The 15584-nt window shown below is 40.5% G+C and overlaps 1 protein-coding gene across 3 annotated transcripts in view; it reads left to right on the forward strand.

Annotated features, from left to right (window-relative positions):
- The window catches only part of MACROD2 (mono-ADP ribosylhydrolase 2), a 2333538-nt gene that overhangs the window by 84935 nt on the left and 2233019 nt on the right, over positions 1-15584 (forward strand). For all 3 annotated transcript variants that reach the window (XM_069547115.1, XM_069547113.1, XM_069547114.1), the window contains exon 3: positions 6788-6895. In XM_069547115.1, coding sequence (XP_069403216.1) covers positions 6788-6895 — 108 coding nt within the window. The remainder of the gene's footprint in view (positions 1-6787; positions 6896-15584) is intronic.

The raw sequence follows: 15584 nt of genomic DNA on the forward strand, positions 1-15584 counted from the left end.
TTTTCTCCCTATTTGATCACTCCAGAATTCAGAATCTACTGAGTATTTTTATTTTCATGACAGTGACATTATTTGTATAAGTTCAATAGGAATCTGTTTTCCTTGTAACAGGACATAATTGGAAAAATTAGTTGTATAGACTTTGGCTGGAATATTGTATTTGAGAATGAGAATCTCAAAGACATCGAATCTCGTGTTATGAGACAGTGATAAGGAACTAAGATTTGTTTTATATAGCCAGTGCTTATAAAGCCCTTTGGAGAAACCAGCCTGGCACATGGTTTATAGAGTTCTCAGCTTTACAGATGAGGAAGAAAGGTCACTTCCTGGGACTCCCAGGAACCATAGGATGTTCTGGGAACCTTGAGAAGAGAGGAATTTACCCAAATTTGTAGGCATTATGGTTTAAATTTGGTGGTTAGTTCTTAGATTGGCTTCCAAGCCTAGTTCAGTTCAGTTCAGTCACTCAGTTGTGTCTGACTCTGTGACCCCCATGGACTGCAGCATGCCAGGCTTCCCTATCCATCACCAAGTCCCAGAGCTTGCTCAGACTCATGTCCATCGAGTCCATGATGCCATCCAACCATCGCATCCTCTGTCATCCCCGTCTCTTCCTGCCTTCAATCTTGCCTAGCATCAGGGTCTTTTTCAATGAGTCGTTTCTTCCCATCGGGTGGCCAGAGTACTGGAGCTTTAGCTTCAGCATCAGTCCTTCCAATGAACATTCAGGACTGATTTCCTTTAGGATGGACTGGTTGGATCTCCTTGCAGTCCAAGGGACTCTCAAGAGTCTTCTCCAATACCACAGTACAAAAGCATCAGTTCTTCAGCACTCAGCTTTCCTTATGGTCCAGCTCTCACATCCATACACATGACTACTGGAAAAACCATAGCCTTGACTAGATATACCTTTGTTGGCAAAGTAATGTCTCTGCTTTTTAATATGCTGTCTAGGTTGGTCATAACTTTTCTACCAAGGAATAAGTGTCTCTTAATTTCATGGCTGCAGCCACCATCTGCAGTGATTTTGGAGCCCAAGAAAATAAAGTTATGTCACTGTTTCCATTGTTTGCCCATCTGTTTGCCATCTCCTAGCCTTGAGAGGCTTTCAAAAGTCTGATTTGAGATTCTTTATGAAAAGTTCCAGCAAAGCAAACCTGAAAGGCCTAAGTGGTCAATGATCATTCTTGCTGCACTTATGTAAATAATCAGGCTAAATCTAATGAGACCAGACTTATTTTGTAAACAAGAATAAAAATGGTGGGTGGGAGCCAGGTTGACTACAGAAATATTTTATGTTTCAGTGGAAAACTATAGTGTACCCTCGTGGGTTATTAAAGTCCAGTGTTGCTGATTGTCTCGCATATGCTGTCAATTGTCTGGTTTCTTCCAGTGTCTGGCTACAACTCTCCAAAATATTTCCAATTTTTCTACCCTCCTCCTGTTTTGGCCTCATTGAGAACTAAACCTTCCCCTTTCCTGGAGCCCTGCAGGCTGAAGCTGATGACCTGATACGAACTTCAAAGAAATCACCACAACAGATCATGTATGTTGTACAGCTTTCATGCTTGCTATTGTGAGGGCCATTCAGGAAGTCTGCTGAAACATCCGATGCCATCACTAAGGAAATTCAGAGTGCAAAAGATGAATCAAGCCCATCATCTAGGTATCTTCTCAACTGTCTTCCCTCTGGACTCAGAAACTAGTTTTATAGTATGCCCCAATCAATAATCTTTTTTTCCTTTTCTTTTCATAGAAATTCCCCTCAGTAAATGCCTGACTGCTTGTGCCACCTCGCAAATATCCTCCACTTAACCAAGCCTCAACTAATAGTTCAGATGGTCCTTAAAGGACAAAAGGCAACCTAATGACAAATGGACTTACTTTGTTCAAAGAAGAATGTCTCTTTCTTCAGATAAGAGCAGGGACTGACAAAGACCGTCTTCCTTAACTTTAGTCAGGTTCCTTGACTAAACAGGGCTTCCTTCCCTGGTGGCTCAGACAGTGAAGAATCTGCCTGCAATGCAGGAGACCCAGTTTCGATACCTGGGTTGGGAAGATCCCTTGGAGCTGGGAATGGCTACCCACTCCAGTATTCCTGCCTGGAGAATTCCATGGACAGAGAAGCCTGGTGGGCTACAGTCTGTGGAGTCACAAGTAGTGGGACACAACTGAGCGACTAACACAAGTCAGGTTCCTTCAAACTCTTTTTTTCTAGACCCCATCCTTGCCAAACTTACACTGTCCAATTTTTGTAAGAATCCTGCTTTATCAATTTAGAATTTTCCATCCTTGATATCTGATCAGCCTTGATGTCTAATAAAATTCTGTTCCCCTTGCTCCCCACCCAATACCCTAAATGATATCTCACTACCTGACAGTTCTTCAGCAAAGAGTGTGTCTGTTTAACCAAAATCTTCCCTCACCCCCAGAGTTTCCCCTTAGTGATAGTAATTTTCTTCCCACTGATCCTCACTCTGCTTCTTGGCTATGAATCTCCACTTGTCTTTGCTGTATTGGGAACTGAGCCCAGTTCTGTACTGAGATCTCTTTTCCCTTATTGCGGTAGTTCCTGTATAAAACCTTTGTTTTTTAATATGCATAGTATCGATAGAATACAGTCTGGGAGAGCAGCTACTCTCATATGTGCACACTGAACAGATATTTTAGCTTTCCGTTGGTGAAAGCCTGTGAGGAACACGACGTAAGTCAGTGCTTCGTGTACATAAAGAATGTCTGTGAGGGAACAATGCTTGACAATTGTCTGCCCTGTTTATTACTGAAAACCCAGGATATGGGAAAAGACAGATTGGAATCAGCGCTGATGGAACACAGCTGGGTGAAAATGAAGGTAGTACATTACTATTAAATATTCAGATAAAAGTTGTGGCCTGTAGTGGCAATTTATAGTGTTGCATTTACAGAGAACAGTTGGTAGTCAAAAACATGCCATTTGGTTTTGGTTTATTGTTGGAGGAAATACTGATAATTTTTAATACTATCAAATTACAGTTTTTCAGTACATTTATGCCTTTTTGGTATACTATGAGAAGAGTTGGGCAGCAAGTGTACTGGCTTTGAGGAAAAAAGATGCTCATGTGAATTTTAAAAGGAAAGAGCGATAAAAGTATTCCTTCATGATGCTGATAATTCTGATAAGACCATTTTGAGTAACTTATTGAGTGACATGTTATAGCAGTATATATATTAAAGATGTTGAATTGTTTGAGACTTTAGGCTTAAAATATACCATTTTACAGTTTGCAGTTGAGAGATTAGGATTTCTTTTAAGAGAACTGAACTGTGGTATAAATGGTTTAAACTTTGATGTTTTCTAATATAATTCTTGTTTTGGGAAAAATACATGATTTATTTCCATATATGTTTTAAAGTCACATTACTATACATGCAGTATTATAGACATAATGCTTCATAAGAAAATGAAATACTTTTTAGAACTAAATCCAACTAGATTAGGAATCTGTTTACCGTGTCTCCCAAGTTGAAACAGTCCATCTTTCTGCTTTCATTTGTGATATGCTTATCAATTTAATGCCTGATGGAGCTTTGAAACTCATCATCGGTGAGAAGTCTTTATAATATCTAGGTTCTCAATAGTCCACATACCCAGAATTTTCTGACAGAACTACCAAATATTAATATTTATTATCATTCAATGATCTTTAATTGGGAATTAGGACTTTCTAGTTTGGTAAAAGTGGTAAAAATAGAAGCTCATTGGTCATGGAACTCAGGGTCTTGTGACTTAAAGTCTTTGTCATTGGGCCAGGCATTGACAGATTAGTAAGAGCACAAATTGTTTTCTTTCACTGATAAGGAATAATAATAATATTGAAAATCTTTAAAAACTATTGTGGCATTTTGAATATGGGTGCTGAAATAATACTTGTCACCTTGGTAAAACCTTTGTTAAAGGGAATGTATATTGAGAGCTTCAGTTCAGTTCAGTCCTGTCACTCAGTTGTGTCTGACTCTTTGCGACCCCATGAACTGCAGCACGCCAGGCCTCCCTGTCCATCACCAGCTCCCAGAGTTCACTCAAACTCATGTCCATTGAGTGGGTGATGTCATCCAACCATCTCATCCTCTATCATCCCCTTTTCCTCCCACCTTCAGTCTTTCCCAATATCAGGGTCTTTTCCAATGAGTCAGGTTCTTTGCATCAGGTGGCCAAAGTATTGAAGCTTCAGCATCAGTCCTTCCAGTGAATATTCAGGACTGATTTCCTTTAGGATGGACTGGTTGGATCTCCTTGCAGTCCAAGGGACTCTCAAAAGTCTTCTCCAACACCACAGTTCAAAAGCATCAATTCTTCGGTGCTCAGCTTTCTTTATAGTCCAACAGTCACATCCATACGTGACTACTAGGAAAACCATAGCTTTGACTAGACAGAACTTTGTTGGCAAGTAATGTCTCTGCTTTTGAATATGCTATCTAGGTTGGTCATAACTTTTCTTCCAAGGAGCAAGCATCTTTTAATTTCATGGCTGCAGTCCCCATCTGTAGTGATTCTGGAGCCCCCCAAAATAAAGCCTGTCGCTGTTTCCACTGTTTCCCCATCTATTTGCCATGAAGTGATGGGACCAGATGCCATGATCTTAGTTTTCTGAATGAAAAATTGAGAGCTTACTGTGGACCAAATATTATTCAAACATTACTTAGAACATGAGTTCTAAGTGATGACCTCATGTTCACTGTAAAGGAGCCAGTAATTTATGAACTGAGGCATGGTGAAAACAGATAACTTACCCAAGGTCACCCACTTGTTAATTGGTAGAACCAAGATTTGAACAGTCTGGTAGAAAAGCCTGAGCTCTTCCTCTTTACCTGACTCAGGAAAATAGCACTCTAGGATTCCCTGAGGTGGTCAAGTTAGCTGTAAGGGTTTTTTATTTTGAAGTCTTCTGAAATCTTTCTCTGTTGTTTTAACATACAGTTCTCTCACATTATTCTCCTACTTATCGTTATTAGTATTACTACCACCAACAAGGGTCTTCCCTGGTGGCTCGGTGGTAAAGAGCTACCTGTCAGTGCAGGAGATGCAGGAGACACAGAGTCAGTCTCTGAGTTGGGAAAATCCCCTGGCGAAGGAAATGGCAACCCATTCAGTATTCTTGCCTGAAAAATTCCACAGACAGTGGAGCCTGGTGGGGTCTCAAGGAGTCAGATGTGGCTGAGCGACTGAGCATGCATACATACTACTACCACCAATTTTAGAATCCTTTAAGGAGAGAAGTGGCTGCAAAGAAGGGGATGCTTTGGAGATGAAGAGAGGAAAGATTACTTTTATGGCCACAGATTGATTACCTTAGTCTTGGCCAATTTTTTCTTTGGTTATTGGAGCCCAAAGATGATTTAAGTGGCTTGTACCTCCTCTAATCCACTACATACCTCAAAATTTCATGCTTATTTGATGGGGTTTTTGTGAATCAATAGCATTATCTCCCCCCTTGAAACACTTGCCCATATTCATAAATAGTTACAGACACTTGAATTTATAAATCATCTTTTCTAAAAATATATTAGAAAACTCTTTATATATAGCATTTCAATGTATTTTAAAACATTGACTTTATATAGCTTTGTTTAATATATTTTAATATTATTATTTGTTTAAAGTACATGAAAATACGAATTATAGTACTGCTGTAAAACATTAAAAGTATATCAGGTTTTAGAAGGTAATGTTTGGCTTGTTTTAAATATACCAGCATGCTGACTATTGTGTGCAGGACAGAGCTTTTTCTTTTTTAAATCTAGCAGCGCCCTCTGGAGTGAAAGGTTTATAGAATTTGATAAAGGAGATGTTTCACACCGTCCTGTATTCTTGATCCCTACCATTCCAAGGGACAGCTTGTTACATAGCAAAAAGTGGAACCTATGTTTTTTTGTTCTGAGTAAATGTTCTTTTCAAGGATGCTTTTTAGGTAACTTGAACAAAATAGAAATAAACTTGTTCATTATTTTGTTGGTAGTTTGCACATTTTTTCTTATATTTTTGTGAAACCAGTAGTACATAATTATATCTTAAAATTCATATCTTTATAATGTTAATAGCAAGAATTGAAAGTTTTGTTGACCAATATAACAGGGCTAGTCAAGGTTATAGTTTTTCCTGTGGTCATGTATGGATATGAGAGTTGGACTATAAAGAAAGCTGAGCGCTGAAGAATTGATGCTTTTGAACTGTGGTGTTGGAGAAGACTCTTGAGAGTCCCTTGGACTGCAAGGAGATCCAACCAGTCCATCCTAAAGGAGATCAGTCCTGGGTGCTCATTGGAAGGACTGATGTTGAAGCTGAAGCTCCAGTACTTTGGCCACCTGATGTGAAGAGCGGACTCACTGGAAAAGACCCTGACGCTGTGAAAGATTGAAGGCGGGAGGAGAAGGAGACGACAGAGGATGGGATGGTTGGATGGCATCATCGACTCAATGGACATGGGTTTGGGTGGACTCCGGGAGTTGGTGATAGACAGGGAGGCCTGGCTTGCTGCGATTCATGGGGTTGCAGAGTTGGACACAACTGAGTAACTGAACTGAACTGAACTGAAATTTATTGAATGCCTATTATATATCTGATACTGCATTTTGCATTGAGGAGTACTTGATAAATAGAGAATAGACCACATTCCTGGTAATAGTTACACAGTTATTTCCACTTGTCTAATGTGTCAGAGTGTGACCCCTATTGGCTCTTGTATTAAAATTGTCTTTATTAAGTTAACTAAGAATATTACTATTAATATACATCCCTTCTTTATTACAGAAGAAAATACTCAGGAACCATCACAGGGGAAGAAAAGTTTGAGTGAGAAAGTTTCTCTGTATAGAGGTGACATCACATTGCTAGAGGTGGATGCTATAGTCAATGCGGGTGAGTAGTTGATATTTTGTGATGTATTTGTATACTGTTGCCCTAAATCTGGGTTGGCGTCTTCAGGCCAAAAGATACAACCAAGCCACAAATTGGGAGAAAGATTTATTACTTGCAGCAAAAAGAATGCTGGGGATCTTTTCCAAAGCAGTTTTCCAGAACAGTAAGATTGGGGAATTTTTATGCTAAGGATACTTGCATACTCATGAAGGGGCTTGAGCAGAGGAGAATTCAGCCTAGAGCTGGGGCAAATGTTGACAGAGCCCAAGTTTTAGTTGTTTGAAGTCAGAAAAGGTCATTATCATCTTTCCATGCTCCACCTGGATGTGGGTCTTTTTCCTAACTCACACAAATTGTTATCTGTATCCCTTAAGGTGGAACTAGGACTCTGTTTTACTGCTTAGCTGTTGTTTCTTGACTGTTTCTCCTTTGTTCCGGCGTCCCTTCACTTGCGGTAAGATCAGTAATTACTGATATGTGTTCAAGGGCAAGCATTGTTACCCAGGCTTAGATCACAAAATAACTTAGGCCACAAATGACTTCTTTAAAGTCAAGAAAGTCATGCCTGGTTCTCTTTCTCTGGGGACCCCCTGCCCCGTCTGGTTGCAATACAAAATATTTATTGTTTAAAAATATTTTTTCATAAATAGGAATACAAATGTTTAAGAAAAAAATACCCTTCCAGAGATAGAGATATCATGTATTGAAGACACTGAGCATTTGTTTTATGTATGTGCTGCAGTTAGTGTGCTAACTCTTATATGGTATCCATACTGAGTTGTAACTAGGGTACTGGACCCCTGGAAAAGTAACAGGTTGTTGCAGAAAGTTCCTTAGAACTTTAGCAGCTGTATTATTGTTGATGTAATGCTTCAGTTAATAGTTGGCCAACATAAAAGCAAGTTCATTAAGCTTTTCCTTCTTTTGACTTTGTAAAGAGATGTTTGATCTACACCAGACAGAAATAAAATATAAAGAAATTATTTCTGTAGTTTCCAAACTCAGTTGCTTGGTTTCAGCTATTCATGTTTGCTTTTAATGGTTTATTTTATGATTAATGATCTTATAATTTGGGGTTTCAAACATTGGGAAATAACAATTAATGTTAAATTTTAATTTTAGTTTATTTTATAGTGGTCTGTATCTTCTATCTATTTTACCATGTGACTGCATATCAAGAAATACATAATGTTTGTGATTCTATAAAAATAAATATCAATAATTGGATATTTCATAATTTTAGTTTGTGTTCTGTAAAGTTAGGCTCTTTGCAAGTTAAAAGGTTTAAAAACAAATGCAGACTTAGGTAAAGAGAAACATTATTCAAAAAGATTATTACAATAAGGGGTGGAGACTTATCTCAGTGGGAGGAGGAAGAATATTGTGATAGGAAGAACCACTTTGACTATGAGATAAGCGAGCATCTCAAAGTTCATGCAGAAAAGGACATTTTCTTTTCTTACAGAGAGGCGTGAACATTGGTTGTGGGTGGCATGATTGGACAGTTGATCAGGGAACATTTTTCCTCAAGGCCAGTTTATTTTGGAAGGGGTCATTAAAGAGGGGTTGTTCACCTTCCATTGCTCAAGGGTAGGTCAAAGTTCAGGGGCTTGGAGGAAGGAAAGAAGCCTGAGTAAAGTTTGGTCAAGTCTGGTTAACAGGCATTGATCAACAAGAATGGTTGATGGGGACAAATAGTTCAGCTAATCATTTATGAGACAAAGAATGGGAATTTGGAGAGTCTGCGCCTTGGTCTTGTCATAGCATACAAGGGTCCTTGGGAGTTTTATCTCAGTCATATGGGGAAGACTAGCTCTTTGCAGTAAGCTGATTTCCAGAACACAGAAGGGTGCGGGTTAATTTCTTGACAGACCTTGCTTTCCAGGAATACAGAAGTTAGAGCTCCGTGTTGTCTCAGGTTTCACTCTGGTGATGTGTAAAGTCAAACAACATGGTAGGAACGTTCCTTGGTGTGTGCCCTAAATTCCATAAAGGTGAGCTTTAATTTAAAGAAATTAATTATTTAGTTTAAATATATACTCTCTCTCTCTCTCTCTCTCTCTCTCTCTCTCTCTCTCTCTCTCTCTCTCTCTCTTGGACTTCCCTGGTGGCTGAGACAGTAAAGAATCTGCCTGCAATGTGAAAGACCTAGATTTGATCCCTGGGTCAGGAAGATCCCCTGGAGAAGGAAATAGGCAACCCACTCCAGTATTGTTGCTTGGAGAATTCCATGGACAGAGGAGCCTGGCAGGCTTATAGTCCATCAGGTTGCAAAGAGTTGGACACGACTGAGCGACTAACAGTTTCACACTACCTGTACATCACTGGCTCTCCTCTATATTGTTGTAACTTCCAGTCATTGATCCCAGTTCTGCCATGTGGAGTACAGTTGTTGACATTCATTTCCTTAAATGCCTTAAGACTCGCTCATGAGTTTTCTCTTTCTTGTTATTAAGATAACATTGAATTTGTCTTGATAGCATACTTAATAGTACTAGTAATCATGGCTTTCCTTGAGTTTTGTTAACTGTATACTCATTTATCTCCCCGTTGAGGCTATAGACTGGTGTTTTTTCCACTTTTGGTGTAATCTCTCAAAGTAGTGTCTTGTCCTTATGTTCTTAATAAACACCTGGTCCTGTGTATTTGTTAAATTGAACTACACAATTGAGTTTATAGCACCTTTGACCCATAGCACATTCAACAATGGGGACTTGACACAGTGAACACAATTTGGCTCATTTAAGAAAAGCAATTTACTTGATCAAGAAATAAAAATAATTTTAGTGAAATAAAATGGTGCTAAAGAGAAAGCATCATTAACAGGAAAGCATCCCATTACTCTTTTGATTCTTTGTCCTTGCTTGTGTAATTTTCTCATAGCGGTCACATAGTGTACAAGAGTTTGACGAATTTATACAAAGGCAGGCAGCAACTCCGAAAAGCATTTGGCACTGTTAGCTTACCTCTCTGGTTGAGCTAATTATAGTTTGGCCATGTTCTACATCTCCCAAGGACAGCCTCATCAGGAAGTTCTTAGGTACATGGAAAGAGATGCCAAATGTACAGTGTAATGATTTTATTTACAGCTTTCTGCCATGCTGCTTTGTTTGCCTGGTGTGTCAGGAGAGGGACAGCTGTTAACTTTCAGGTGAACAAGGCGACATGGCGGGAAACTCCAGAGCTGCCTCTGGTGAGAGGGGAGTGGAAGGCAGTGTGCCCAGTCAAGCCTCCAAAGCAGCCGCGTCATCACTTTCCGCCTTGTAAAGTTCTCTTCCCATGTCTGTGTTAGTGCATTGGAATGCCTGGTTGTCATGAATGAAATGATTTGGTATCTAAAACTTTTTCCCAACCAAGTACTTTACAAACTTCAACCTTGCAGTTCAGTTGTAGTTCAGTCGTTCAGTCGTGTTCGACTCTTTTCAATCCCATGGACGCTAGGCTTTCCTGTTCATCACCGACTCCCGGAGTTTACTCAAACTCATGCCCATTGAGTCGGTGATGCCATCCAACCATCTCATTCTCTGTGGTCCCCTTCTCTGCCTGCCTTCAATCTTTCCCAGCATCAAGGTCTTTTCCAGTGAGTCAGCTCTTTGCATCAGATATGGCCAAAGTATTGGAGCTTCGGCTTTAACGCAGTCCCACCAATGAACACCCAGGACTGATCTCCTTCAGGGTGGACTGGTTGGGTCTCCTTGCAGTCCAAGGGACTCTTAGAAGTCTTCTCCAGCACCACAGTTCAAAAGCATCAATTCTTCAGCGCTCAGCTTTCTTTATAGTCCAACTCTCACATCCATACCTGATTACTGGAAAAACCATAGCTTTGACTAGACAGACCTTTGTTGGCCAAGTAATGTCTCTTTTTTTTAAAAATATAAATTTATTTATTTTAATTGGAGGTTAATTGCTTTACAATATTATATTGGTTTTGCTATACATCAACATGAATCTGCCGCAGGTATACACGTGTTCCCCATCCTGAACCCCCCTCCCTCCTCCCTCCCGGTATCATCCCTCTGGGTCATCTCAGTGCACGAGCCCCAAGCATCCAGTATCATGCATCGAACCTGGACTGGTGATTCGTTTCATATATGATATTATACATGTTTCAATGTCTCTGCTTTTTAATCTCCTGTCTAGGTTGGTCATAGCTTTTCTTCCAAGGAACAAGCGTCTTTAAATTTCATGGCTGCAGTCACCATCTGCAGTGATTTTTGAGCCCAGGGAAATAAAGTCTGTCACTGCTTCCACTGTTTTCTCATCTATTTGCCATGAAGTGATGGGACAGCATGCCGTGATCTTTGTTTTTGGAATGTTGAGTTTTAAGCCAGCTTTCTTACTCTGCTCTTTCACTTTCATCAGGACAGTCTTTAGTTTCTCTTTGCTTTCTGCCTTAAGGGTGGTGTCATTGGCGTATCTGAAGTTATTGATTTTTCTTGATTCTAGTTTGTGTTTCATCCAGGTTGGCATTTCACATAATGTACTCTGCATATAAGTTAAATAAGCAGGGTGACAGTATACAGCCTTGATGTACATATTCCCTTCCCAATTTTGAACCAGTCCATTGTTTCATGTCCCATTCTAACTGTTGCTTCCTGACCTGCATACCGGTTTCTTAGGAGGCAGGTAAGGTGGTCTGATATTCCCGTCTCTTTAAGAATTTTCCACAGTTTATTGTGATCCACACAGTCAAAGGCTTTAATGTAGTCAATGAAGCAGAAGTAGATGTTTTTCTGGAATTCTGTTGCTTTTTCTGTGATCCAACAGATGTTGGCAATTTGATCTCTAGTTCCTCTACCTCTTCTGCATATAGTTTGAACATCTGGAAGTTTTTGGTTCATGTACTGTTGAAGCCTAGCTTGGAGAATTTTGAGCATTCCTTTGCTAGTGTGTGAGATGGCAATTGTTCAGTAGTTTGAACACTCTTTGGCATTGCCTTTCTTTGGGATTGAAATGAAAACTGACCTTTTCCAGTCCTGTGGCCACCGGTAAGATTTCCAAATTTGGTGGCATATTGAATGTAGCACTTTCACAGCATCATCTTTTAGGATTTGAAATAGCTCAGCTGAAATTCTATCGCCTCCACTAGCATTGTTCAGAGTGATGTTTCCTAAGGCCCACTTGACTTCGCATCCCAGGATGTCTGGCTCTAGTTGAGTGATCACACCATCATAGTTATCTGGGTCATGAAGATCTTTTTTGTATAGTTCTTCTGTGTATTCTTGCCACCTCTTCTTAATATCTTCTGCTTCTGTTAGGTCCATATCATTTCTGTCCTTTATTGTGCCCATCTTTGCATGAAATGTTCCCTTGGTATCTCTAATTTTCTTGAAGAGATCTCTAGCCTTTCACATTCTATTTTCCTCTATTTCTTTGCATTTATCACTGAGGAAGGCTTTCTTATCGCTCCTTGTTATTCTTTGGAACTCTGCATTCAGATGGGTATATCTTTTCTTTTCTCCTTTGCCTTAACTTCTCCTCTTTTCTCAGCTATTTGTAAGGCCTCTTCAGACAACCATTTTGCCTTTTTGCATTTCTTTTTCTTGGGGATGGTTTTGGTTAAAGACTCCTGTAAATGTTATAATCCTCTGTCCATAGTTCTTCAGGCACTCTGTCTATCAGATCTAATCCCTTGATTCTATTTGTCACTTCTACTTTATAATCATAAGGGATTTGATTTAAGTTATACCTGAATGGTCTACTTGTTTTCCCTACCTTCTTCAACTTAAGTCTGAATTTTGCAATGAGGAGTTCATGGTCTGAGCCATAGTCAGATCCTGGTCTTTTTTTTTGTGCTGACTGTATAGAACTTCTCCATGTTCGGCTGCAAAGAATATAATCAATCTGATTTTGGTGTTGGCTATCTGGTGATGTCCATGTGTAGAGTTATCTCTTGTGTTGTTGGAAGAGGGTGTTTGCTATGACTGGTGCATTCTCTTGGCAAAACTCTATTAGTCTTTGCCCTGCTTCATTCTGTACTCCAAGGTCAAATTTGCCTGTTACTCCAGGTGTTTCTTGACTTCCTACTTTTGCATTCCAGTCCCCCATGATGAAAAGGCATCTTTTTTTGGTGTTACTTCTAGAAGGTCTTATAGGTCTTCATAGAACTATTCAACTTCAGCTTCTTTGGCATTAGGCATAGACTTGGATTTCTGTGATATTGAATGGTTTGCCTTGGAAATGAACAGAGATCATTCTGTCATTTTTGAGATTGCATCCCAGTACTGCATTTCAGACTCTTTTCTTGACTCAGAGGGATATTCCATTTCTTCCAAGGGATTCTTGCCCACAGTAGTAGATGTAATGGTCATCTAAATTAAATTTGCCTATTCTGGTCCACTGTAGTTCACTGATTGCTAAAATGCCAGTGTTCACTCTTGGCATCTTCTGCTTGATCACTTCCGATTTACCTTGATTCATGGACCTAACGTTCCAGGTTCCTATGCCAATTATATCAAAGAAGTTCTTGCCCTCTTGCATAAGTTCTGGGGCTCACAACAGATTTCCCAACCTGAGGATCTGGCAAAGAGATTGAGAATCACTGGGCAATTTGAAGGCCAGTGGACTTTGATTACAGAGCTTCCATAGGACTGGGGAAACAGACTCTTGGAGGGCACAGACAAACCTTGTGCCCATGAGAAAGGAGCAGTGAACCCACAAGAGACTGAGCCAGACTTGCCTGTGAGTGTCCAGGAGTCTCCAGCAGAGGCGTGGGTTGACTTGGAGTCAGGGGCACTAAATACAGCAGTCCTGGAAACCGAGGGGTGTGCTGGCATAAGTCCTTTTGAAGGAAGTCATAACCCCTAGCATAACCCTTAGGTCAAACTATAGGGAGGGAACACAGCCCCACCCATTAACAGAAAATTGGATTAAAGATTTATTGACCATGGCCCCGCCTATCAGAGCAAGACTAAGATTCCCTCACAGCCAGTCCCTCCCATCAGGAAGCTTCCACAAGCCTCTTATCCGGAGGGAAGACACAATGAAAATCACAGTCAAAGAAAACATGGATCACAGCCTTTTCTAAGTTAGTGAAGCTATGAGCCATATGCTGTGTAGGGCCACCCAAGACGGATGGATCATGTTGGAAAGTTCTGACAAAACATGGTCCACTGGAGAAGGAAATAGCAAACCATTTCAGCATCCTTGCCTTGAGAACCCGATGAACAGTTCAGTTCAGTTCAGTCGCTCAGTCGTGTCCAACTCTTTGTGACCCCATGAATCGCAGCACGCCAGGCCTCCCTGTCCATCACCAACTCATGGAGTTCACTCAGACTCACGTCCATTGAGTCCATGATGCCTTCCAGCCATCTCATCCTCTGTCCTCCCCTTCTCCTCCTGCCCCCAATCCCTCCCAGCATCAGAGTCTTTTCCAATGAGTCAACTCTTTGCATGAGGTGGCCAAAGTACTGGAGTTTCAGCTTTAGCATCATTCCTTCCAAAGAAATCCCAGGGCTGATCTCCTTCAGAATGGACTGGTTGGATCTCCTTGGAGTCCAAGGGACTTTCAAGAGTCTTCTCCAACACCACAGTTCAAAAGCATCAATTCTTCTGTGCTCAGCTTTCTTCACAGTCCAACTCTCACATCCATACATGACCACAGGATAAACCATAGCCTTGACTAGACGGACCGTAGTCGGCAAACTGTCTCTGCTTTTGAATATGCTATCTAGGTTGGTCGTAACTTTTCTTCCAAGGAGTAAGCGTCTTTTAATTTCGTGGCTGCAATCACCATCTGCAGTGATTTTGGATCCCCCAAAAATAAAGTCTGACACTGTTTCTGCTGTTTCCCCATCTATTTCCCATGAAGTGATGGGACCAGATGCCATGATCTTCGTTTTCTGAATGTTGAGCTTTAGGCCAACTTCTGGACTCTCCTCTTTCACTTTCATCAAGAGGCTTTTTAGTTCCTCTTCACTTTCTGCCATAAGGGTGGTGTCATCTGCATATCTGAGGTTATTGATATTTCTTCCGGCAATCTTGATTCCAGCTTGTGTTTCTTCCAGCCCAGCGTTTCTCATGATGTACTCTGCATATAAGTTAAATAAGCAGGGTAACAATATACAGCCTTGACATATTCCTTTTCCTATTTGAAACCAGTCTGTTGTTCCATGTCCAGTTCTAACTGTTGCTTCCTGACCTGCATACAGATTTCTCAAGAGGCAGGTCAGGTGGTCTGGTATTCCTATCTCTTTCAGAATTTTCCACAGTTGATTGTGATCCACACAGTCAAAGGCTTTGGCATAGTCAATAAAGTAGAAGTAGATGTTTTTCTGGAACTCTCTTGCTTTTTCCATGATCCAGCGCATGTTGGCAATTTGATCTCTGGTTCCTCTGCCTTTCCTAAAACCAGCTTGAACATCAGGGAGTTCACAGTTCACGTATTGCTGAAGTCTGGCTTGGAGAATTTTAAGCATTACTTTACTAGCATGTGAGATGAGTGCAATTGTGCAGTAGTTTGAGCATTCTTTGGCATTGCCTTTCTTAGGGATTGAAATGAAAACTGACCTTTTCCAGTCCTGTGGCCACTGCTGAGTTTTCCAAATTTACTGGCATATTGAGTACAGCACTTTCATAGCATCGTCTTTCAGGATTTGAAACAGCTCAAATGGAATTCAATCACCTCCACTAGCTTTGTTCATAGTGATGCTTTCTAAGGCCCACTTGACTTCACATTCCAGGATGTCTG

This window comes from Ovis canadensis, chromosome 13 (genome assembly GCF_042477335.2).
Source record: "Ovis canadensis isolate MfBH-ARS-UI-01 breed Bighorn chromosome 13, ARS-UI_OviCan_v2, whole genome shotgun sequence".
NCBI classification, from domain to species: Eukaryota; Metazoa; Chordata; class Mammalia; order Artiodactyla; family Bovidae; genus Ovis; species Ovis canadensis.